This window comes from Aedes aegypti, chromosome 3, assembly GCF_002204515.2.
Source record: "Aedes aegypti strain LVP_AGWG chromosome 3, AaegL5.0 Primary Assembly, whole genome shotgun sequence".
NCBI lineage: Eukaryota > Metazoa > Arthropoda > Insecta > Diptera > Culicidae > Aedes > Aedes aegypti.
The window spans coordinates 330,122,361-330,148,750 of NC_035109.1; the positions used below are offsets into that span (position 1 = coordinate 330,122,361).

Genomic DNA, 26,390 nt, shown 5'->3' on the forward strand with positions numbered 1-26,390 from the left:
TAATCATTAAATTTTTACATTATTCAACATTTTCTTGAAGCCCTAACCTCAATATGCCGCATATGCGATGAAAAAGGGGGTATTAATACCCATTTTTATGTTGGAGACCAGGAGTTAAAAATACCCATTATTTGAAGTTCACAGCCAATACTCTTTAATGAGTAAGTGGACTTTACTCTTTAAATGAGTTAAGCCACTTTTCGTGATAATGGGTACGTGATACCCATTTAATGGGTACTTTCAAGTTAGCGTGTAGCTCCCCTTTGGAAGTGCTTGAAAAATCAGTCAGTGTTTGTTACGGACGGATTTGTTGTTGGTCGTTTTCTCCCTCTCCAACGCACTGCAGTGAAGGGACCGTTTTGCGGCTGAGTGAACGAGCTAGCAGAGAATTGCCCCCCAAAGCCAAATCAGCCGACCAGAAGAGCCTTTCATTTCTCGGTACTCGGACGGGATTGGTCGTCGTCTTCGCCGTCGACAGGATTTTCGAATGAGAATTTGGGACACATCATAACAAAACTAGATTCCCCCAAGGTCCTCGGCCCAGTGACACCCATCAGAGTGAGGACAGTGCTCGTGAAAGGTGTCCCTGTTTCTTCGGCAGCCAAAGCCGGTCTATGCGATACGTGGAAGTGCGATTATTTTGTTAGTGTTGTTTTCGTGATACCTGCGAGAAGGATCGTTTTTTGACCGAGCGCAGAGGATTCTCCCCCAGAAAAGCACAACGATGGCCATCAAACCAGGAATGGGACGGAAGTCTTCCAACAAGAACCCACCCTTTCTGAGCCACGAATTCGTGATCCAGAACCATGCCGATATCGTGTCCTGCGTGGCGATGGTTTTCGTCGTCGGGTTGATGCTGCAGGTGAGTCTTGCATTCTAATTAGCAGTTCTACCTAGATTCAGAAGTGTTTCAAAGGCTTGTTAATCTTTCTATAAGCCTTATAGAATAATGAATGTGAATTCAATAAGATAAATCAATGATTGTGAGAGATTAACTCGTCGCCTGTTTGTCAGTAGTGTCTACAGATATGGAACAGGCGATTTGATTTTGCCACGTAGCGACTGGAGCCTACATATTTTGCCATACACAGAGATGTATTGTAGCCAATAGCCAGTGCAAGACGCAACCTAACCTCTTCTCTTCACCTTTGGTGCGTATGCTACATTGTGTATGCTATGTGGATAGACTTGGCTAGATTTAGCAATAATTTGCAGTAGCCACTGCATTATACACTATGGGTCCTTTTGGTTGGACAAAAAAGTAAGGCGACATAGACATGTTTAACAGAACAGATAGATTTTGTAAATAGTTAATTGTAATTGTAATTTATTGGCAAAACGAGAACATGTTAGTATTTACAACTTTAAGTCATGTCAAGGAACAAGTCAACAAGTCAAGTTATGACTAATTATTGATTATTGGACATGATTATAAAATAATTCATGTTTGAACTATTTGGATGAAATGTATTAAAACTTATCTATTATTTTCAAAATCAAAGCAATGCTTTGACAAACCTTACACGACAACATTATTTTTGCTAATCATAAATATTTTTGAAAAGGTAATTTAAATTATACTAAATAGTAACCTATCAAAGACTTTCTAAATCTTTGCGTAGAGTTGATTTATGAGGAACATTAATCTGTTGTCGAATCCAATTGATATATTTTATTTAATGATTATTTCCAAAGGTATTTCTTCAAGATTTTATTAGGATTGAGGTATCCTGATTTTTTCCAAGAAAAACCACAGAAATGGATTTTTTAACGATTGTTTCAGAAACCAGAATGCATTCAAAATTTCTTTGAGAATTTTTTATCTTTTGCATCCCTTTAAGACTCCCGGTCAAAACATCCTCTAAAATTCAATCATTGGCTACTTCAGAAAATTCTGTGGATTTCCTCTAAAACTGTCTTTTAGGGTTTATATAAGATTTCAACTAGTACAATAATAATAATCTGTAGTACAAACTTGTGTAAGGCCTTAAATATTTTTTTGATGATTACATGAGAATTTCTTAAGATACTTATCAAGAAATTTTTGGTAAAACTGCAGGAGTCATACATGGATGAAATGCTGAAAAAAACCTTTAAAAATAGATTTGTCCGAAGAATTCCTCAAGGAATTTTCGATTTCTGAGAGGAATCATGAGTAACAACTGGATAATTTGGTTGAAGGATTAGTGAAAAATATCTGGAGGAAATGCTAGGATAGTTTTGGAAAACAAATTTTAAATGAGGAAATTACTGAAGGTTGCAAACATTTTTGGAGAAACTTTTCTAAGCATCCTTCGAAAAATCGCTCGAAGAGTTCATGGGAGAATTTGAAAAGAAATCTTTAGAAGAATTTCTGGGGAGAAATCCGTAGGAAAAAAGCCTCAACAAAAAACGTTTTTCGTAGCGATTATTACAGTTAGTTTGACTATAGATATTCTCAATCGTTCTTCTCACAAGCCAGAACTTTTTGGGGTCATGTACAAACCATGTAACGCTTTAGTGGACAGGAAAATATCATGAAAACCTTATTGTGTATCTCATCTTTCATAATAATAAGTACGACGTTGATCCAGTTTGTATTTAACAATATAAATAGTTTAATTTATTTCTCAAGCTTTCGGCTGATCTTGTTTTTTTGTTGAATCGTGGGTAGTACAATTCTTTTGACTGTCTCACCTAAGTGTTTTAGTGTGTCCCACCTGTCCTACTCGCTTCCCGTGCCACTGTTCTGATTCGAACGATCAAGTATTTCTCAACAGTGACGCTACTGTAAAAATTATTTGTACAACTTTTCTGTGGTGAACTGTCTTTTAGTATAATTTCCATGTTTGTCTTATCAAGAATTCCTCCAGAAATTTCAATCGGTGTTCCTATAGGGCAGGCAAGCCCAATATCGCGAGACGGGCCAAACTTTTTTTAATACAGCATTTTCAAAATTAATTAATAAATTCAAATAAAAGTGATATATATATATATATATATATATATATATATATATATATATATATATATATATATATATATATATATATATATATTTTTTTTTTTTTTTTTTTTTTTTGAAATATTGCAAATAGACGAGATAATCTTGCCTTAAATTCTTTGAGAATTCTGCCAGGATTTTTTTGAAAAATTTTCCCTGAACCCTGTGAGTATGTTATCCAGTATTTTATACAAATCATCCTCAAAATTCAATCAAACATGTTTAAAGGATTCTGTCAGAATCTAATCTAATATTATTTGAGAATACTTTCCAGTTTTTTTAGAAACAATTTCCTAAATTTGCGAGAATTAAGAATTGGACTCTGTGAAAAACGTTCTCAGCACTTCGTCAGAACCTAACAATATACACATTTTAAAATTTCGTTCAATAAACTGAAGAAGTCTGCTCTGCTCAGAATTCTGTAGGAAATTCATTAACGATTATGTGAAAACCTTTCTAAAATAATGTCCTATATTCGCTGCTAATCATGGCTAGGATTTTGTGTAATCCTTATGTGTTTTTAAATGAAATCTTGCTCTACCTTTTTGTGAGAATCGTGTTCGAGTTTTCCTTGAAATTGATGTGTGAATTCTATATAAAACTTTACAGGCTATTAATTTGACTAATATTTGATACAATTTTCTATGCTCAAGATATAATGAGAAATAACCTTCTGATTCAGTGAAATTCAGTTTCGTCATAAACATTAATTGACAATGTTTGTTCGAACTTGATATAAACATCAGTTTTTTTTTCTTTATTTTTATGAAAGTTATTAGCAAGATTTCTTGTGTTTACTCCTCATAAAAGTTCATAATTTTTTAAAGGAAGCCCTAAATCATTGACACCAAGTAAATTTAGAAGGATCAAAAAACTAATATGAAGAATCTTCAAAATCAAATAGCTTAAAGCAAAAGAATCAAAAATTGTAACAGTCAGTTCTAAAATGTTCTAATATCAAGTTGGTAGAGCAGCGAAAGGGCCAGTCATGAGAAAGATCTCAGAGCTCTTCGCGGGCCGTACAAAATGAAGCGACGGGCCGGATGCGGCCCGCGGGCCGTACGTTGGGCAGGCCTGCTATAGGGATTCCATCAGGAATTCCTCTAAGTTTTTTCACATGGAACTCCTTCATGAAATACATCAGAAGTTCTTCTAGAAATTACATCAGGATTTCTTCCGGAGATTATAACAAGAGTTCCTCAAAGGATTCCGTCAGGAGTTTCTTTGCAGATTACACCCGGAATTCTTTAGAGATTATATCAGGGGTTCCTCAAGAAATTCCATCAGGATATAATCTTGGAATTTCTTTATCTTTATCTTTATCTTTATTGGAGCAGGGAAAAGCCCGTTTGAGTAGAGCTTTCTTAAAAGCTCTTTCTCAAATGGGCATAAAACCTCCTCTTCTTTTCATATCAACAGAATACAAATTCCCAATGATACAATTCTTAACGCTAAAGTACACTATACAACAATACAGATCTTAAAGCTAATCGTTTACATCTACTAACTTAATCATAATGTTACAACAAAATTTTACGGAACTGGTTTTTGTTGGAGACACGGGACAAATGAAAATCGAACGCATGAAAACATTGATTAAAAATGCGACACATATCACTTATAGGCTCATTATAGCCATAGTTTGTACGAAATATTGGAAGACGGAAGAACTGATGAGAACGAAGATCACGACGACGAGTATCAACATTTAACATTTCTAAAATAGTTGGACAATCTATATGAGATTGAAGAACATCGGAAATAAACGAACCCTTGCAAACTTTACGACGATGTTCTAAAAGATCGAGATCGATCAATTTACAACGATCCACATAACTGGGCAAGTTATGCGGATCGGTCCAAGGAAGACGACAACGAACAAATTTATGCTGAACTGCTTCGATTAGTTGAATGCCAGAATCGTAGTATGGAGCCCACACTACAACACCGTACTCCAGAACAGAGCGGACAAGAGAACAGTAGAGAGTTTTCATGCAGTATATGTCATCGAAGTGCTTGGCGGATCGAAAGATCAAACCCAAGCATTTTAGCGCTTTTGATGTAATATACGCTACATGATCTTTGAAGCAAAGCTTGGAATCTAGCAGAACCCCTAAGTCTTTGATAGTAGATTCTCGTTTAATAGGTATTCCATTAATGGAATATTCGTAGCTTATGATTGAGTGTTTTCGAGTGAAGGTAATCACTGAACATTTGTCTGCATTCAGACTCATGTTGTTTGTTTCACACCAGTTCGTAAACGTATCAAGTTCTAACTGAAGAAACCTGGCATCTTCATTGCATGTTATGACATAATAAAGCTTATAATCATCGGCGTAAGAAAGTTTGAAACATTTGAGGACAAGGTTAATATCATTTAAGTAGAGTAGGAACAAAAACGGGCCAATATGACTTCCTTGAGGAACTCCCGATGGTACAGCTAAGTGTTCAGAAATTATATTTCCTATTTTAACTGACATCGTCCGTCCTACTAAGTAGGATCTCATCCAACTTAAAAGAGGTTCGGCTAATCCTAGGCGCTCGAGTTTTGCTAACAAGACATCGTGATTTATCTTGTCAAAGGCTGCCGAAAAGTCAGTATAAATTGCATCAACTTGTTTACGAGCTTCGATGGTTTTGATAATGAAGGATGTGTAGCTGACTAAATTAGTGGTAGTGGATCGTTTTGGCATAAAGCCATGCTGGGTTTCAGATACATAATTCAGGCAGTGATGTTTGAGAAAATCCAGTACAATCAACTCAAACAGTTTGGACGTTGCACACAAGGAAGCAATTCCTCTGTAATTCGAAACTTCCCCTTTAGCGCCTTTTTTGAAGACTGGGAAAATATACGAATTTTTCCATGCACTCGGAAAACAGCCAGAAGAGAGCGAACGGTTAAATATAGTTGACAATGGCTTCGAAAGGGATGAGCTGCAACTTTTAAGAACAACAGCTGGAATTCCATCAGGACCAGGGTTTGTTGAGCACTTCAACCTGTCACAAGCTAACTCAACTGTGAGCGACGAAATCCTTGGGTGAGGGCCAATAGCGGAACGTTGAGGTACCATAGCTGCGGCTTCTTGAACATGATGGGGTGTCAATGTTGTAGAAGTGAAAACTGATGAGAAATGTTGTCTGAATAAAGCAGTAATCGAAGAGAGACTTGAAGCCTTCTTTTTTCGAAGCGTCATAGTCGACGGTAATCCTGACTCCTTTTTTTGATCATCGATATACGACCAAAACTTCTTAGGGTTCAATTTGAGGTTGCGCTGGGTGCGGCGGATGTAACTGTGATATAGTCTATCATTCAGACATTTGTATTCACTATTGCAGGTCAGATATTGTGTTTTGGTAAGAGCATTACGTTTTTTTTGAGAATTTTTTCAGAGCTGACTTTTTAGTTGTTTTTAATCTTTTAAGAGCTTTGGTGGACCAAGGCGGGAAAGAAGGATCTTTATGAGAAGTTTTAGGCGTGAACAAATCTATCGCGTGAGTTACAGCGAAACTTACTACTTCGACGGTTGTATCCACGCTTAGACCTCGTAGCATGTCATCCCAATCAATTGAACTCAAAAACTGATTCATTTTGATAAAATCAGTTTTTCTGAAATTGTAGTGGATACCGCTAGAAATGGGTTTGAATTCATACGGGACTCTGTTTTTCAAATAAAGTTGTATAGGTGGATGATGTCGACAATCCTTAACGAGAGGAGCGGCCGCTTTTACAACAGTTATATCCTGAATATGTTCTAAGCTGGTAAAACAAAGGTCTAGAAGTCGATGGTTTGAATTATAAACTGAGCTTATTTGGACTAAACCTGCCGTACTGTAATCGTTTAGTAACTGACACTGACTGGTGTTTATTTTGGACTGCTGGTAGTTTGGATAGAGATAGTTTGAGGAACCAGTGGTCCAGCTTATGGAAGACATATTGAAATCTCCTAAGATCAAAATCTTATCAGTCAAGTTCATCTGCGATGTAATCCAATCTAGAGAATCTGAATGTTGAGAGGTCAGTAGAGGATCGTTGATTCTATCAGGAGGAATGTAGATTATACAGATGTACAAAGTATGATGAGAAACAGGAAGTGAAGTGTTAATTCCACCGAGGTTTTGATAGTAGCAAAGTAGGCCATTCAAACTAAAGTTACTCTGTAATTCGGAGCTTTGAACCCTGGCGAAGGTATTTGTTTCCGTTGCACTGGAGCTAGGTATTTCACCGGTTGAAGATTGTGCAATGAATTCGACTGAAGCGAGGGTGAACGTTGATTGAGTAAACGTGGATTTCGAAGAATTGTGTCTGACTTCCTACAGGTTTGCGGCTGTTGGATCGCCTGTCTAAAAAAGGGGTTATAGTAACTCCCTGTGGCCAAAATCCATTGGCAAGCACGACATTTTCAATTCCAACAGGAAACTTAATTTTAAACGACAAAAACGATAGCGGTCTCGTGTCACTATTTGCTCGAACCAGTTTCTGGCACACTATATGTGAAGGGTTACAATTTGTATGATGAGCAATGTAATTAATTATGTTGCTTTCTGTTTCATGTGGCAAAAATTTTGTGAGGTAATACCAGTTATCATTGCTATTGACTGAGATTATTGGTGCAGATTGAGCTATTGCTAGGGACGGTCTAGTGTAAGAATTACAATTGTTCTTAGTTTGAATACTAGCTAGAGAACATGATGATTGATAGCAAGGGATTGTCGGTCCGGATGAACTCACCATGGTAGGAGGGACAGTCAAGTCGACAGACTCTGATGGCCTGGACTGCGGTAGATGACGATCCTCTGGTGGAAGAACATTTTTGCAGACCGTGTTGGTTGTATTACAAGTTGCTGATGAAGCTGGAGCAGAGATCATTGGTGATTGGAGAATAAGTTGAGTGGTGCGTGGAGGCTTTGGTAATGCAGAGAAGTTGGTTTGCGTGCTTTGTTCGGTGGTGACGGAGGTTTTGTAAGCGGTAGCCGACGAAGGCGAAGTTTGTGTGGCAGTTGTAAAAACAGCTTGCGTAGCAGCGAGGGTAGCAGAGCAGGCGGTGGCGGGTCTTAGTGCAGCAACAGTGGAAGTGGCATAGTGGCTTGAATTGGCTGGTGGTGGAGCTAGTCTGGTAAATGGTGTAGTTGAGGCGGTAGTGGAGGCGGTAGGGGTGGCAGAAGTGGTGATAGATGTGACGGTGGCGGCGGAGGCATTTTCGGTTGATGTAATGCAATTGATGTCAGAACTGCAAGCTTCGACGGGTTCCGATGAGGAGGCAATATTCACAGCAGTGGCGTCTGCAATTGAAGGAACTATAATATTTGCTATATCGGACGTACTTATCGGAACATCAACTCTCATTCGCTTTCCAGAATTAGATGATACAAGGTGCGAAGACGATAGGCTGCTTGTACGATCCCGTTTGGCAGCAGAGTTATCATCAGCATCGATGAAAGAGCCGAAGACGTTCGAAAATTCGAGTTGAAGGTTGTTTAGGGCATCCTCAAAATTCCTATACTGGGAGGCTTGAGCAGGTACCGAGTTTCTTTTGTTTATACTTGTGCGACGGATATTTTCGCTCAGAGCCCGACATAACGAGCGAGTCACGTCGATTTGTACTCCAACCAGACGTAAAACCGACGCAAGGCGATCCAGTATCAAATTGAGCACCGGATTGATCGATGACTGCTGAAGATCGAGTGGCGAATTTCGACATGCTGGACAGAACCATTCTGCGCCGGGGAAGTCACGTATCGCTTTGAACTGGTTGGATGATAAACCAACGCATTTCAAATGAAATCCTTTTCTGCAGTTTGCACAAGTTATTTTACTGCTTCTAGATGAACCAGTAATACAGTGGGAAGCAGAACATTTTTTCGACATCTTCTACGTCGAATCGATGGACAAGTGAAAACAATGCGCTTTGTGGTTGTCTGAGCTGCAGACAGCAAACAATGGCTGTATCGATGACGGGTGAGTAGCTTGGATGATGTGATAAATTATATCACTACAGCTTAATTTGGCACAATTTTACTGAACCAACAACGGATTATAAAGAACAAAACGTTTAGATCAATATTAACGCACTGCTCTTATTTAAGCGAGATAATTAACAGTAGAAAAAACGAAGTTAATAGCAGCTTCAAATAGGTATAACACTGTGTGGTTGTGATCGTTTCTACGTTACCAATGGTGTAAGGAGTTCCGCTGACATATTATCAGGAATCCCATCAGGGATTTCATCATGAGGAGTTCCTTCAGAGATTCTATTAGAAGTTCCTCCAGAAATTACATCAGAAGTTCTCCAGGGTTTCCATTAGTAGTTCCTTCAGTGATTCTACCTGCAATTCTATTAAGAGTTTTTTTTTGGGATTCTATCAGGAATTCCTCCAGGACTTCATCAGAAGTCCTTCAATGATTTAATTAGGAGTTTCTGCAAGGATTCCATAAGAAGTTCTTCCATGGATTCCATTTGAAATATTTATTAGATTTCATTATAAAATCCTCCTGGGATTCCATTATGGACACTTTCTGGGATTCCATCAGAAGTTCTGTCCGTTTGTTCACATCACCCGCAACAGACTATGTCTCACGCATATTTTGCAAAGCATTCTCAGAAGGATCTGTGATTTTGTGAAAGTACAGCCTACGTAAAGGTACAGAACAGAAATTTGTTCATATGAGTAATTCCAAAATATCTCTAAACTTCCTTAGAATTCTAGGGGGTGGAAGCTCATTAAAAAGACACCGACATGTCAAGACTAACAATTCAAAAGGCCTCATCTCCAAAAAGTAAACAATGAGAAAAATGCAATCTTGTTTTGTCAAACAATAAATCAAATTTAAATTATGAATTTAAGCAATGTATGTTATTTTATCGTCCAGAAAGTCGATAGATAAACTGATTTATAGCTATGACTATTCATTACTATCATTTTAGCAAAAAATCCTGCTAAAAAAACAAGTCAAAGGAAATGAGGCTTTTATTTTACCAAAAGCTGTGCAGCCCTTTTCATTTGTGGCCATAGACGCCAGCCGACGCTGATGAGGCCGGTGAGTTGACGCCTTTGTTTACTCTAAAATGTGTTGAGGCCTTCTAGTTGTGGCTTGTTTTTTCATCATCTTCTGATGTGGCCTTTTGAAAATCATTTAAAATTGATGATGAAATAAGAAATTTGAAGTGTAGAAGAGTGTTAAGTGGTGAAGTAAAATACATGGAGATCCATACAGCAAGAGAAGATTCGTGCGGTCGATTAAATATGTGATTGATTGAACCCTTCGTCATCCATGAACATTATGTATGTGCTACGCGAGTTTGTCGTTGAGAAAATGTATGGAAATATTGGTTCAATTGAAATAATATTGCAATTGAACGTTATTTTTCATGCAATTGAAACCAAATCGTTGATGTTGATAATCTGTGAAGTACAGACAGGCTGACACAAGTAATATTAGGTAGTATGATACAAAATACATCAGTCTACAGGAACCCGATAATGTTCGCCGTTTAGACAACCACTGTATAAAATAATACAAAGAGCAGTCGCTCCGTAGTATAACCTGCATCTACTTAGTGAGTTTGGAACGTTTTTCGCAATCTACATTGCAATTTTGATGTTTGTTTAACAGGCCTCAACTCGGTTTCCGTCAGATATAGAAATGAGGCCTTTTTGAGAAAAGGCCGCATTTGCGATGAATATCCTGGTTAGCGGAAAATGAGATGGGGTCTTTTAGAAAAATGTTATTTTTTCAACTTTTATGCATATTTTTAAATGACTATTGTATGTTTTAGTAAGAATAGGCTCCTATACACTAAAATCAGCAGAAAACCGATTTGATTACATTTTGGACTTGAGGCCTTTTCAATTGTTGGTCTTGATGTTTGCTCTTTGAAGGAAGCACCACACTAGACATCGGACTAGCATGCAACCGCTCAGTAGCACAGTCGAAATACATTTCTGACGAAAAGTTTTCCGGACTGAAGCGGGATTTGAACTCACGTCCATTGACTCGATGCGGCTAAATGCTTGGTAACACTAACCGCACGGCCACGAAGCCCACAAATTCATTCAGATTCACATCCACAAAGTCATTTAGATATTATAACAAATATTTTAAATCTTGTTGTCCGAAACCCTTTCAAAATTCAAACCTTTTTGATCTCTCAGTGTTTTACAAATTAATTAAAAATAATAAATCATGCAAAATTAGAATTGGTCCATTTTGTATTATATAAAAAAAAATAAACGAAAATATTAAGTTGCTGGATTTATTCATATATTTTTTTAATTTGTTGGGCATTTGTGAAAAAATTGGGAAATGGAAAACTGATTTTTAATGGGCACTCTTTTAAACGAACTTTATTTAAATAGTAAAGTTCGGTTAATTTCTTAAAAAGTGTGCTGATTAAGCCAAAACATGAACTTTTGATTGCTTTGTATGTCCTCCCGTCCTACTTTGAGCTGGAAATGTCCTCCTTTTTCAAATTAATCGAATATTCAATCTCATATCCATTCGTTTTTTTTATTATTTATTCGTTAGAACCTCTAAACCTCTAAAACGAAGCCAAACTTTAAATTTTCAAGTGCACAAGACTGGAAAATCTGGCAGCAGTTCGCGTTGAAAATCAATCAAATTGCTTGCTGGTGGTGACCAATGGGATAAACTTTCAACGCGGAGCCCTGTTTGGTTCTCAAGTCTTGTGCTTTTGAAAATTTGAGGTGTGGCTTCGTTCTGTAATCACCTTAGTTATTTACCTTCAAGTAGAGAATAAGTACAATTCAAATTTGTTCTGAACTTTGTAGTTGTTGTCAAGTTCACGAGTTACTCTTTCGAGAACCAAGTTCTGTTAACACCCGTAGTGTTTTCTTAACCCCTCTACCGGCAGCTTCACTTTTTTACCATAAACAAATATTCAAACAGCGATAACTTTTTGGGTTTTGCGATATTTTTGCACAAGCCATCAAAAAACTCTTTTATTTTAAGAATCTCAGTCAGATCATTGGTCATATGGTTTTGAAGATATTTAGATGTTACATTGGCCCTCCTGGGTAGTAATACTTATACAGAGCAATGTGTTAAGTTAACATTTTTTGGTTAAGGAAAGGCAATCATTCGTAATATAAAAGCTATTTCCGTTGGATAGTCCAGGTGCCGGTGCGTGATCTGTTCCAGGCTGTATTCTAGGGTGGTTCCATTAAACGGATTCGTTGTAAAGTTTCGAAGCGTGGTCAAGGTTATAAGGAGATTATTTGAAAGAATCATGGAAATCGGTTGAGTTGCCTCCAAGAAATCTGAAAATTACAAAATGATGTTTTTTAAGGTTTCAAGATCTTTATACGTCTAGATTGGTGATCAATCTCGACACAAAAGAACAAACATGGTGCAAAATATCAAAAAACAAAAAAGTGATTACTGTTTGAATATTTTTTGTGGTGAAAAAACGAAGCACCTCATGTAACAGCAATAACGTTTCTGTTTTGTACAATTACTTCCGTTTGTAGTTTTTTTTTTTTAAATCGGGGTTATCGTCGAAAAAATCTTGGGAGAAATCAGTTTTCGGAACGGAATGCTTCCATAATAGTTATTTATGCAACAAGTTGCAAAATGATATTTTTATACAGCACGAACTCCGACTTTGTTGCTAACTATTCTACATCTTCTACGTCCGCTAGACGATCCGATTCTAAATCGAGATTGCTGCTCTGAATCGGATTTAGATCGCCCAACGGACGCAGAAACAGAAACTAGCTGAAAAGTGTTTTGAACACCAATTGCAATTAGAAAAGTGATGTATCATAAGACTTAAATGTATACAGTTAAACCTCCATGAGTCGATATCTGAAGGGGTCCATCAACTCATGGAAATATAGAGTCATGGAACAAATATGCTATGGAATGCTGTTTCAGGGAACCATCATAGTAACCATGAAATTTTGATCTTAGTATGGTTCCATGAGTCGATATCGAGACATGAATTATCGTTTCATGGAGGATTCACTGTAGCATAGCATAGCATAGACTGACTGTACATGTCAATGGCTGCTACTCCGTGATTGATAGGAACTGGTAAAAAATGCACTTTGATCCAAATGAATAAGGGATGGGAGATTCCGCTTACTCTCGAAGTGCAATTTTAGACGATCTCATATTATTGATCAATAATGGGGCCGGCCAAGTCCTTACAGTCAGTTGGGATGGGGAAGGAATGTTAGGGTGTAATGATTGTTGCCGAAAATACCTCTGCATCCCCACAATAACCACGGGATGGGTGTTTATTAGTGAGGAAGGAAAAAGATCTGTGAGTCACCTTTGGTCGGTGGCGCGATCCTTGGATAAGGAGGAAATATACTACTTTTACTTTATTATATAGTTTATTCAGCTGGATTAAGCTTCTGAGTCTTGTTCCATTGAAATGTTTGTTGGGATGATACCCTGTCGTGAAGAAATTAAAACTTACGAGCACATCTCATACACTCCCGTGCTTAAGTGTGGGTTCACCCCCTAAAAAAAACATACAAAAGTGTTCAGTCCATATCTCTGCGATTACACGTCCAATTGAAACTCTCTAAACCGCATTCGAAAGGCAAAGAGTTATTCTTACTTCGTATATATTTTTCCAAAATCATTTTTACAAATTTTGTATACTAAATTTTTACTTAAAGTTGTAACATTTTTCAAAATACACACTGAAAAAACATTTGTAATTTCTTCAGCATTGGATCGACCAAAATTTTAAAACAAGGTGTCATAAGAATCGTAATCTTATATTCTTTAAAGAGCACTCACGAAATTTTTGCGGAAAAATCTGAAAACTACTCAAAATCATTGAAACAGTCATACAAGTCATCGTGCAAAAATTTGGGCTCACTCCTAATAACTGATTGATAAATTCCACAAGACTGGATCTTAACAGAACGCATAACTTACAAAATACATTCAGCAATCTTCAATGCGCTCTAGGTTTAAAAAATAAACCCTGTCGAAATTATTCCAAAGTGTCAATATATAATCTGTCTTCCTATTTGCTATTTCAGTATGATCAAGTTTCAACCTTCCTCCATTTCCTAGGCAACCAACGCACTGGCCAGCATTTTCATTGCCCTGCACCACAACGTGACCGGAGCCGATCCGAGCCATGAGAACCCCCAGGGTGAAGCCTACTCGTACACCTCGGGCTGGAAGGACGGCTGTGCCGTTTTCTTCTACACCCTGATCTGCATCATCATGCACGCCATCCTGCAGGAGTACGCCTTGGACAAGATCTCCAAGAAGCTGCACCTGTCCAAGTTCAAGCTGTCCCGCTTCAACGAGTCCGGCCAGCTGGTGGTGTTCTACGCCATGTCGTTCCTGTGGGGCTTCGACGTGATCGTTCGCGAACAGTACTTCGGCAACATGGCCAAACTGTGGGAGGGATTCCCCGAGCATCCGATGGTGTTCCTGCACAAGCTGTTCTTCATCATCCAGTTGGCGTACTACCTGCACATGCTGCCCGAGCTGTACTTCCAGAAGGTCAAGAAGGACGAACAGAAGGCCAAGATCCAGCACGCTCTCGGCGGTTTCTTCCTGATCGCTACTGCCTACTTCATGGGGTGAGTGTTTAGATTTAAATTAGTACTACCGTAAAGTGCCCTAATTCAGCACATCGCCTAGTTTTGCGCAATTGTTCCAAATTTTGCCGAAATTTATGAAAATCCTAACATTATCCCATATCGCTATCTGCATATGATGGTGATACATCACAATTGCTCTTAAGTATGAGCTCTTTCTGACGATTTACAACATCTATTCGGCGGGTCTGGGTCATTTGGCATAAAGCCATTTGGCATAAGGTCATTTGGCATAACGCCATTTGGCATAAAGGACATTTGGCATAACAGCCATTTGGCATAACGGTCATTTGGCATAATTTTGAACAATGTGAAAATAAAGGGTCATTTGGCATAACGGACATTTGGCATAATATCAAGCCATATGTAAAGTAAGAATCAATTGGCATAATATCAAACCATATGTGAAGTAAAGGTCATTTGGCATGTCGGACATTTGGCATAATATCAAACCATCTGAAAAGTAAGGGTTATTTAGTATTTATGATTTATTGGTATTTTATATTTTATTCAGATACTCCTTCTTCTATGTGAAAAAACTGTTGTAATAAATATTACGCAAAAGAAAAAGTCATGTTAGAAAGAAGGGCAAATTCCTATATAATAAAATAACGCGTCGAATCGCTATAGCAATAACCCTCGAAAGAATACCTTATGTTTAAAAGAAGGGTAAATCTCTAGATAAATATCATGACTAAACAGGATAACAGAAGATGAACTAGGGTGTCAATCAGTGACGCAATATTTCTTAATTTGAAATTAAAAACGAACCCGATCAAGCACTGCACACAGGTTCAGGAAGCTAGTTTAGGCGGACATGAGGTTTTCGTCTCGATTTATTGATTTTAGAGCCATAGTTGCTTCTGATAATATGTTCAGCATTTTCGGTTCCGGGTCATTTGGCCGAATGCCGTTCGGCCGAAATTGAAAACAAAAGTGAACTACTGTTAGCATGGATTTATAATGAATTTCAAAGAACTTATTCAGCTTATTCATGAAGAAAGTTACACCATCATTGATATACACATAATTAGCTTTTGAGTAGTAGCTCAAGAAACAGTTCGTGCTGAAAAAAGTACATCCTAAATGTAAGCACTTATTCACTTCTCTGCTAGCGGTGATAGCCACCTACAGATGTTTGTAGTTAGATTTTGACAGTAACCAAAAAGGTTTAACACTTTTTCGTCCTTCTGCTAGATCGGGTTGCTTTGATCCCTCGGATCGTACTAAGTAATATATGTCATAGCTCTAGCAACCACAAGTCTTGGTTTCTTTGACTTAAATATTCCCCGAGTAGTTTATTGCTATACGCAAGCAACGATGCAGAGTTCAGTTCACAAGTTGCAATCTTAAACTTGGAGGAGAATGACATCTCACCCAAGTTGAGGAAAAAAAATTGAATAAGACGTAAGGCATTCTGGGGTAATATGCACTCTTGAGGCAAAACAACCCCACGGTGCCTTTTATGAATATTTGTAAAACAATTGGAAAAGATTCGTCAAGGGCGGATAGGAGTGACCCACAACCAGTGCCGTAGCGTGCGGTTGGCCAGGTTGGCACCCGCCAAGGGCGCCAGCCTTAAGGGGGCGCCAACACACGTGACACAAATGGTAAAGTTTGAAAATACATATTGAATTCAAACACAATCTCTATGAATCACAATATGGATCCTGAAAGAAATTTTCATGAAATACTGAGCATGAATCTAACATAGTATTTGACTGGATTCAACCAAAAAATTGTCGAGATTCTCAAATAATCAAGGTCTTCTATATAAACTATGTGTGGTTATGATAGAACGCTTTGCGGTTCACCGACACTTTTGAACTTTTTAAACCATCTTGATGACATATTCAATCCAGGGTGTGGTTTTCTAAGAATTTAACTCCGGCCAAATCCGCACAGCATTCTGCGAATTATTCTTCCCAAATCAGTGGTACATTTTTAATAACACTTAAAAATATTGTACGCTAGCTGATAGCCATTTGATTTTACAAAAAAAATGGAATCAGTAGGATTGATATACTCATTTTTGGTTTTCAGAAAGCTATAGATGACGTAACCCATCGTACCTTTCCTTAAAAATTCATTTAAAATTACTTTTTTAAATGATACTTTATGAAAATGTCTTGGCCAAGACAACGTGAATTGAAAAAAAATCTTTTTAGCACTATTTTTTTTATGAAAAATGATTTTTTTTATTTACGTTTTTAACACTTCAGTAGTCGTGCTGTTCTATTTTGTACAACACTGTTAAGAAAAGCTCGCAAGCCTTATACGGCAGCAGTGTGGTGAAAAGTGTAACACATAAGCGTATGGTTTTGGTTTTTTTTCTAGGTTGTACTATTAGTGTCATATGATATAAATATCGGATAAAGAAGCTTTTATTTTTTTTAATCAATATTTTTAAAATGTTTAGAAGAATTTTTCTTCAAATAAACATTTTACTAAAATTGGCACCAAAAAATTGTTAGAACACCGATTTTCCATATTTGTTTCTTATTATATAAATTGTAATATTCTTGGGAATTTTTCAAATAACATTTAGGATAAATAGCAAAATATAGCATAGACTAAAAACACTCCAATTATTGCACATCCATAAGGAATACACGGGTTGTTCAATAATTGGCACGTTTTTAGTCTGCGTTTAGGCTCTGCCCACAACATGCGATTTTACAAATTCAACTTCCAGGAAAACGTCTAAATTTTTCTAAAATTTTCATAGAATCCCCAAAAAGTAGTTTTACTCCTGGGGTGCATATTACCCCTGATGCCCTTATTATAAGCTTTAACATCAATAACTATGAGAAATACTTCACTCTTGAAAGAACAGCCTATGATCAAAAGAAGGAAAAATCTCTTATGAAAATTTAGGCAAGTTTAATGCATATAATAGTTTTATCAGGACAACTACAAAGAACTTCCGATTATTTAAAGAAGGTAAAATTCCCAATTAAAATATAAGCTGAACTATTTTCAATAGTAATGAAACAAGTATAACTCGAATGAATAGTCTATGTGCAAAAGAAGGAAAAAATCTGATGAGATCAATAAAACACTTGAAACCTTATTATACCTTTGGTAATCCAGAGGCGAATTAACCGTCACCTCAGAGTCTTGACGCGATGTAAAGAGTTCACAACTTCGTCCTGAATTAACGGGTTGATTTTATCATTCTCTTAGAGCTCTTACAGAGCATATAAAATCAAATATAAAACGTGTATTTATATAGAAAGAAAAAGTGCATCGTTTTTTAGTTGTTTTTGATTAACTTGGAAGCTTCTGAAAGAAATTCACCATCTTTTTCTTTATCGGTATTTCGTCTATTAGTAAGCGATATCACCGGATTGGAAGTCAACATAAGTCGTATAAAATACATCTACAAAGTTTACAGTCCGATTGAATTCGGTGGTATGATTTAACCGGATTCTTCTGATGGATTCATATCGCACTTATTGGCTTCTTCGGCGGCTTGCCAGAGAAGAGAATAAATAAATTATTATAGAACAGATTCAGCTGTTACTAACATAAAACAGTAATAAAATGCTAAAATCTTCAATTTAAGTATGTACAGAAAATATATTGAAATTATGCCAAATGTCCGTTATGCCAAATGACCCTCATCTTTCACTTAGTTAAAAATTATGCCAAATGTCCGTTATGCCAAATGTCCTTTATGCCAAATGGCGTTATGCCAAATGACCTTATGCCAAATGGCTTTATGCCAAATGGCCCGCTCCCCTATTCGGCTATCAGTTTTTTAGTCATGCACCCTTGAAATTCTTCTCACTAAGCACCTTCCAGAAGATAACTACGCTATACTCTTTCGGGAGGTCATATTCTGTCGCAAAAATAGTGTATCCCAACGTGATCACAGGAGCAATGGACCAATGCACGAGTTCACTAATTTGACGTTTGAGCGGTGCCGAATTCACTAGTTGCCATGGGCACGTAAATAACACGGCACCGCTCAAACGTCAATTAGTGAACTCGTGCATCGGTCCATGCGAGGATTAAAATTCATCATTAGGAATGATTAGGAAATATTTTTTTCAAGGCATGCTTTTTAAATCTCTTTTGTGCAATGATGATTTCGGAAGACTGGTAGCCAACCTTTGCCCCGCATTAAGGCGAAGTAGGCCGTCATTGAAATTTGTACGCGTCGTTAATGATTGTTGCTAATTCACCTCACAATTTTCAATCAAAGAAAGTCAGTTGGGTTTGCTCTGACACAGCTGAAAAAGTATCAGCATACTTTATGCATGTTACCGCGTACAGTGATACTTTTTAAGGTCAATATAAACTATCAACACTGAGTTTTATTACTTTGAAATGCAAGCTGAAAAGTCATCATTGTTGCCAAAACGAATGACGGGCTACTCAGCCTTAATCTATATTAATTGGTTATCATCCATGATGATAAGAAACGTATTTTCATTTCTGAACATATTTTGGACTTATTTTAGTTACCATTTCGATAATGTTGCTCTTAATGAAACTATTATTCTGTTGTTTGACCGCCATGTAACTTGTAAGAATGAGCAACTAATATGTCGATTTTTTTCCTGTTTTAGATTCCAGCGTATCGCCCTGGTTCTGCTGACCCTGCACTACTTCTGCGAGTTTATCGCCCATGCATTCCAGCTGGTTAACATTTTCGACAAGGAGGAGAAGTTCACCCGACGTAAGTGTTTCACTTTCGAATGATTCAATCGATTTGATAATTTGGATGGTGTTTCCACTTCGATGATTATTGCACTACAGCTTGCATTAATTTCGGTTCGCCTTGTTCCACGTCAATCCGTCTGATTTAATCCATTTCACTTTTCCCTCCCGCAGTGCGTCTGGTTCACAACGTGGTGTTCATCTTGACTCGCTTCGCCACCATGGTGTTGGCCTTCCTGACGCTGTTCTACGGAATCGACAACGTGTCGCAAATCAAACGCAGCTTCATGCTGTCCACCGTTTTTGGCCTGCAGGGATACCTGATTTTCGACTTCATCTCCAACGTGCTGCGATCGAAGCGTGAAAGCTCAAACGAACAGCAATCGGAGCGCCTGCACAAGCCAGCCGCCCCAGTCAAGAGCGAAAAGTCCAAGAAGGAACGCAAGAAGGAAAGCGATCTGCCCGAAGCCGATCAGAATGCCGCCCAAGCCTCGCCAGTGCCAACCACTGGAAAGGCCTCCAAGAAGGTTAAAGCTAAATAAGTGAGTCCTTATTCATCGTTCATTTTCAATTTGTTTTTCGTTCTCTACAAATTACACAGTAAAAAGTTAACTTTCCGGGAAACTGCAAAACGCAAACAAGCCACTATGCATGGTAGATTTTTTTTAGAATTTTTTAAATTGGTTATGTGCTCAAATCGATTCTTTCAAAAGTTCAATTTTTTACTCATAACAGTATAGCGCATCGTCCGGCGCTGTCTGCTTTGTCACGCGGGTACCAGTTGAGTTAGTTTTTTAAGAATATGTTTCTGTGGAAAAGACTTACATTATTCATTGTCCTTATCAGTATGATCCGAACGGAAGGCGACGTGAGTAGTTTTTATATGCATTTACAGCAACTTTGATGGAAAGCATACAGAGGGTTGTGCGGAGAATCGTACCAGAACAGCAATAGAGGAAGTAGAAATAGAGTACGCAAAGTGTCGGAACTGAGCAAGAAAAACATCCGTTAGCGAATTGGTGAGAAACACGCGAGGTTAAAATATTATTATTACTTTTTAGACAGAGTCTTTATGATAGGTTTATTTTTTTTCCTTTACGATTTACACACAAATTGGGTTCGAAAAATAGATTCGGAGTATACACTTTATTTTTTGTATGTTCTAATGCAATAATTGAATAAAAAGCTGACACAAATTCTATTCAAATCAGTGTGTAGGACATCGTATCAGATATATCACATTCCCTGATTTTGTACAATTTGTTGTCTGAGAAGCACATGTATTTCTCACATGGAAACCCAACAACTTTACGAATTAGCTACATGGGTATCCCCAAGGGCTCGTGTTTACGTCTACTTAAATACCAATTCATCCAAAACATCAAAGTCATCTTGCGGATGATGCCGTTGTTTCTGATACAGGACCAGAGGTGAACGGACATTTGGATGTTCTTTTCTAGGAAGCGTAGTCCTGCGGAATAGAGCTTCAATTTATGGGTAAGAAACTTACTTAAGGTTTATCGCATATGTATTTAGGGGTCTAGTTCGATTCAAAATGCACCTGGGGAAAACAAATCAAGTATCTGTATCAGAAGTGCCAGCTACGAATCAACTTCATGCGTACACTCACAGGAACATGGTGGGGAGCCCACGCGGATGATCTGATTATGATATATCGCACAACGATTTTATCGATTCTTAAATAGTTTTTGTTTCTAATCCGGCAGTATGAACTCAACTCATACCATGAGTTTAGAGGTATTAGCAGGAATACTGCCATTATCTGATCGGTTCGTGAAATTGTCGTTTAGGTTCCTCATCCGCTGTTAAGTGTTGAACCCATTGGTAATTGAAAATTTTGAAAAGCTAGCCGTACCGAACCCTCAAACAAGATTTATGACATTGTACTACGAGTACATGACTCTTGAGGTTAACGCTTCTTTGAATCTCCCCAATCACGGTTGCTTCCCTGACGTACCAAGTTCCGCTGTAGTCTTTGATCTGACCATGAAGCAAGATATCCGTGGAATTCTAGATCTGCTTCGTTCGGTGCAAATACCAAACAATTTCGTGAGCAAGTTCGGCCACATCAGCTGCGATAGAAGATTTTACACCGTCGGGTCAAAAACAAATGATTCCACTGGATTTGGTGTAAGGTACCGTGGGGCAAGTGGGTAATGGATTTCGCATAGGTGGGATTCTTCAAATTCTAGAGACTTTAAATTAAAACAAATGAGGTCATGTATATTTTTTAGCTTGACTTCCACCAAATATAAGCAGTATGCTGAAATTGATTCTTATGTAAACTTGAAGAAAAAAGTACAGAAAAAGTTTTTGAAAAACGTCTCTTTACTTTTCACTTGCCTCACAAGTGGGGCAAGTGAAAAGTTCAAAAACTAACAGTTATATTCACGATTCCTATTACCTATAACATTTATTAAGGCGTCCCAATGAACAATAACATAAATAACATGTAAACAAAGAACATTTTATTCTTGTTACTTGAAGTTTGTTCTGTTCAGTTATGTTAGGTGAGATGATTCGACAACATTATAACTGCATCATTTCCAGTGGTAGTTCTTACATCATGGGACAGCAATTGCTTTTCTGCTCTGTAGAATTTTCACCGCTCGTTATTTGTTTTTATGAAAATCGGATTTGACGTTTGTGATGAGATGTCTAAGTATGTTTATCTGTGGTCTTTACCAACACAATGATGTATGTAGTACGGTGTTACCTTTATATTGATATACTTTGTTTGTTTACAACTGAATACATGATTGATGGTAGCGAATCAGAGTAGTTGGTGTTATTAAGTTTATCTATCACAAATTGGCGACGAGGATGGGATTATTTTATTTGTTGTAATTGTGCTAACATTTGTACGTGTTCTCTGTGTCGAATTTACGGGGTAAGTAGGTTTTTCTTTCTGAAATAAAGCTGGAAATGTTCTAAATGAGTGATTTTTGTAGCGTCTACCGCTACAAAGCACGAAGAAGATACGGCCAAAGAGAGCCTTTGTTGAAAACGAAAGAAAGGGTTGTGCGTGAGCCCTAGATTTGCGACAAGGAGCAGGGATTTGCGACACGGAGCAGGGATTTGCGACTTGAAGCAGGGATTTGCGACTTGGAGCAGGAAGAGCTACCGCGGCAAGAAAGCGGTTGGTACGCGCGGATCGATTCTGTTAAATTCAGAAGAGAAAAAAGTAGGTCGGAGGCACCAACGTGTAGGGTGACCAGATTCGGATAAGACAGGTAAAAAAAATGATTTTGTGTTCGAAAAGAGCTGCTGTGACGAGAAATAATTGTCTGTTTAGGATGGACAAGAACAACGCATTTTCGAATTTTCCCACGTTCACGTACGGTGTGGTGCCGTTAGCTGAACGTCGAGCGAAATGGTTCAGCTGGAAACGCGGTTTTGAAATTTGCTTGAGGGCCTCGAAGATTATAGATGCTGACGAGAAAAAAGATCTGTTGTTGGCAAAAGGTGGTTTCGAACTGCAAGATATATTTTTTAACATCCCCGGAGCGGATGTTGTCACTGATAAAGAGAAGAACATCGATGCATATTCAGTAGCTATCGAAAAGCTCGACGGTTACTTTGCGCCGCAGCGGCACGAAGCACATGAGCGCTATATTTTCTGGGCCATGAAGCCAGAACCTGATGAGAGTTTGGAAAAGTTCTTGATGCGTGCTCAAATGCATGCTAGTAAATGTAATTTTGGAAAATCGTCGTCAGAAAGTTCTGGTATAGCTGTGATCGATAAGTTGCTTCAACTTGTGCCTAGCCATTTGAGAGAAAAACTTTTGTTGGAGGTAGATTTAACTGTGGAGAAGGTTATTCAACAAGTAAGCGCATTTGAAACTACTCGAATTGCTAGTGAGCAAATCAGCGGACAGAGCATATTGCAACAGCCAAGTAAGAGCTCTGAAATTGTATCCCGCATTCCTTCAACGTGCAAGTTTTGTGGACGTTCGCATGCTTCCGATGGTTCATGTCCTGCATGGAATAAAACATGTTCTAATTGCGGGAAGCGTGGGCATTTTAGAGCAGTTTGCTTTAGCAGAGTTGCTGTTCCCTCAAGCAGTCGAAGCGTAGATCCACTTCATGGTGCCAGATTCTCAAAACGGAGTTTTGGGCAGGCTTTTCAGTCGAATGTTGGTACTTCAGCAAAGAATGTTAATAACCCGCAGAAGCGCCGACCAGGTCGTCTTCATGCAATCGAAGATGATGAAAACGATGAAGAGATTCCTGAGTTGGTGGAAATGGTGTCATCGGCCTCTGATTCTGAAGAGCTTTTGTGCGTCAAGGTTGGTGGAGTATTAATAGAGATGCAAATTGATTCTGGGGTGCAATCCAACATAATCGATGATCAAACTTGGACTTCAATGCAGCGCAGCGGTGTGAAGACGATCGGATCTATTCGGTGTTCAGACAGGAAATTTAAGGCTTATGCGCAGACAGATTGTCTAAAAGTACCGGCCATGTTTGATGCTGAAGTATCTATTACTGACGGGAATAAACAACTACGTGTAGATGCAAAGTTTTATGTTGTAAAAGGAGGACCGCAACCGTTATTGGGAAAAGTTACAGCGAAGCAGCTAGGAGTACTTGTGGTGGGATTACCAAGTCAACAGGAAGCGCTGCATCAGGTGGACATCGTTAGACCATTTCCAAGCGTTCAAGGTTTGAAGATTCATATTCCAATCGATAAATCGGTAGAACCTGTTGCTCAACGATTGAGACGGTTGCCTTTTGCAACACTCGACCGGGTTGAGGAGAAGCTAAAGGAATTGGAATCTAGGAATATAATCGAGAAAGTTTCCGAACCGAGCTCGTGGGTTTCTCCATTGGTGGTCGTTGTTAAGGATAGCGGAGACATCAGATTGTGCATCGACATGCGGCAGGTTAATAAAGCGATAATGCGAGAAACTCATCCGCTTCCAACAATTGAAGATATTAGATGGAAACTGAATGGAGCTCATGTGTTTTCTCGACTGGATATCAAAGATGCTTTTCACCAACTGGAGCTCGACGATGAAAGTAAACCTCTCACAACGTTCATCACTCATAAAGGTATGTAATTAGAAAAAACTTGTATTAAAAGAAAGCCTGTATTAAATATTGTAGTATGATTATGTTTATATTTAAGGGCTTTTTCGTTATAAACGGCTTCTTTTTGGAGTGTCTTGTGCACCAGAAATGTTCCAAAAGGTGTTGGAGCAAATTCTGTCGGATTGTCCAAACACAATTAATTTCATCGATGACATTATTGTAGCAGGGAAAACAGAGCGCGAACATGATGAAGCATTGGAAAAAGTTTTACAGAAACTAAAACAGTGTGGAATTTTGTTAAATCAAGCCAAATGCGCCTTCAAGCTGAATGAAGTTGTCTTTATGGGTCACCGTTTTAATAAGAATGGAATGACTGCTTCTCCTGACAAAATCGATGCTATTAGAAGTTTCAGATCACCAACCACCGGTGAGGAAGTGCGAAGCTTCTTAGGTTTGGTAAATTACGTTGGATCCTTTATTCCAAATCTTGCCACAATATCGTTTCCTTTATGCGAACTTACGAAGCATAATGTTCCATTCCGTTGGACTGAAGAAGAGCAGAATGCGTTTGATTTCATCATAGATCAAATGACTTGTGTTGGAAATTTGGCGCATTTTGACCCTAAACTGAAGACCCGTGTAGTAGCTGATGCTTCTCCAGTTGGACTAGGAGCTATACTTCTGCAATATTTCGAAGGGAAACCAAGAGTTGTTTTATATGCAAGTAAAAGTTTAACGGATACCGAAAAACGTTATGCACAAACTGAGAAAGAAGCCCTTGCCTTAGTTTGGGCAGTAGAAAGATTCCAGATATATCAGTTAGGTATTCGTTTTGAGCTGGAAACGGATCATAAGCCACTGGAAGCGATATTTTCACCAAGTTCCACGCCTTGTCTACGTATTGAGCGTTGGGTTTTGCGGTTGCAAGCGTTCTCCTACAACGTAGTCTACAGAAAAGGGAAGTCAAACATAGCAGATCCATTGTCTAGACTATCGCAACCAACTGATAAGGAAATATTTGATGCTGATTCCGATGTGTATATCAGAAGTGTGACAGAAATGGCGGCAGTCGATATAACTGAACTAGAAGAAATCTCAAAGGAAGATCCTGAATTATCAGCTTTAAGAGAATGTTAGGACCAGGGTGTTTGGAATCACACGGTAAATATCATTAAACCGTACCATGCATTCCGAAATGAGTTAGGAAAAGTTGGATTCATGGTGGTAAGAGGTGATAGGTTGATTGTTCCTTTTGGTTTGAGGCAACGAATGTTACAATTAGGACATGAAGGTCATCCAGGTAAAACTAAGATGCAACAACGACTGAGAAATACTTGTTGGTGGCCAGGAATGGATGATGCTATAGCTCGCACAGTAGATGGTTGTGAGGGATGTCGTTTAGTGAGTCTACCGGAACGTCCAGAACCTATGCAAAGAAGACAGCTACCCGAGGCTCCATGGTTAGATGTAGCTATTGATTTTTTAGGACCTCTTCCGTCTGGAGATTATCTTTTGGTAATCATTGATTATTTCAGTAGATACAAGGAGGTAGAGATTCTGAGGAAGATAACAGCACAAGAAACAGCCGAGCGATTAGAAAGGATTTTTGTGAGACTTGGTTACCCACGGACAATGGGCGACAATTTGTTAGTCGTGAATTTGAGGAATTTTGCAATCGTCGAGGAATTATTCTGAACCGAACAACACCTTATTGGCCTCAGGAAAATGGACTGGTAGAACGACAAAACCGGTCATTGATGAAAAGACTGAAAATTAGCCAAGCCCTTAACCGCGATTGGAAAAAAGACCTTAATGATTACTTAACTATGTATTATTCCACTCCACATTGTACAACGTCCAAAACTCCATCAAAACTAATGAGTGGCAGGAATATCCGCACTAAACTTCCTTCATTACGGGACTTGTCATCATCTGTACCATCAACGGAATATAGGGATAAGGACCAGCAAGCGAAAGAGAAAAGCAGAGTAGCGGAGGATCAACGTAGACGAGCAAAAACATCAGATTTAACAGTCGGAGACAAAGTTCTTATGAAAAACGTGCTACCTGGTAACAAGCTTACACCTACTTT

General features: G+C 38.3%; 1 protein-coding gene across 1 annotated transcript; it reads left to right on the plus strand.

The window, feature by feature from the left end:
* The first annotated feature begins 257 nt into the window (after positions 1-257).
* LOC5577777 (translocating chain-associated membrane protein 1) lies at positions 258-20,447 on the plus strand. Its single transcript, XM_001663502.2, has 4 exons — positions 258-862; positions 14,037-14,557; positions 19,153-19,262; positions 19,418-20,447. The coding sequence occupies exons 1-4, from the start codon at positions 725-727 to the stop codon at positions 19,783-19,785; spliced, it is 1,137 nt and encodes a 378-aa protein (XP_001663552.1). The 5' UTR covers positions 258-724; the 3' UTR covers positions 19,786-20,447.
* The last annotated feature ends 5,943 nt before the right edge of the window (positions 20,448-26,390 follow it).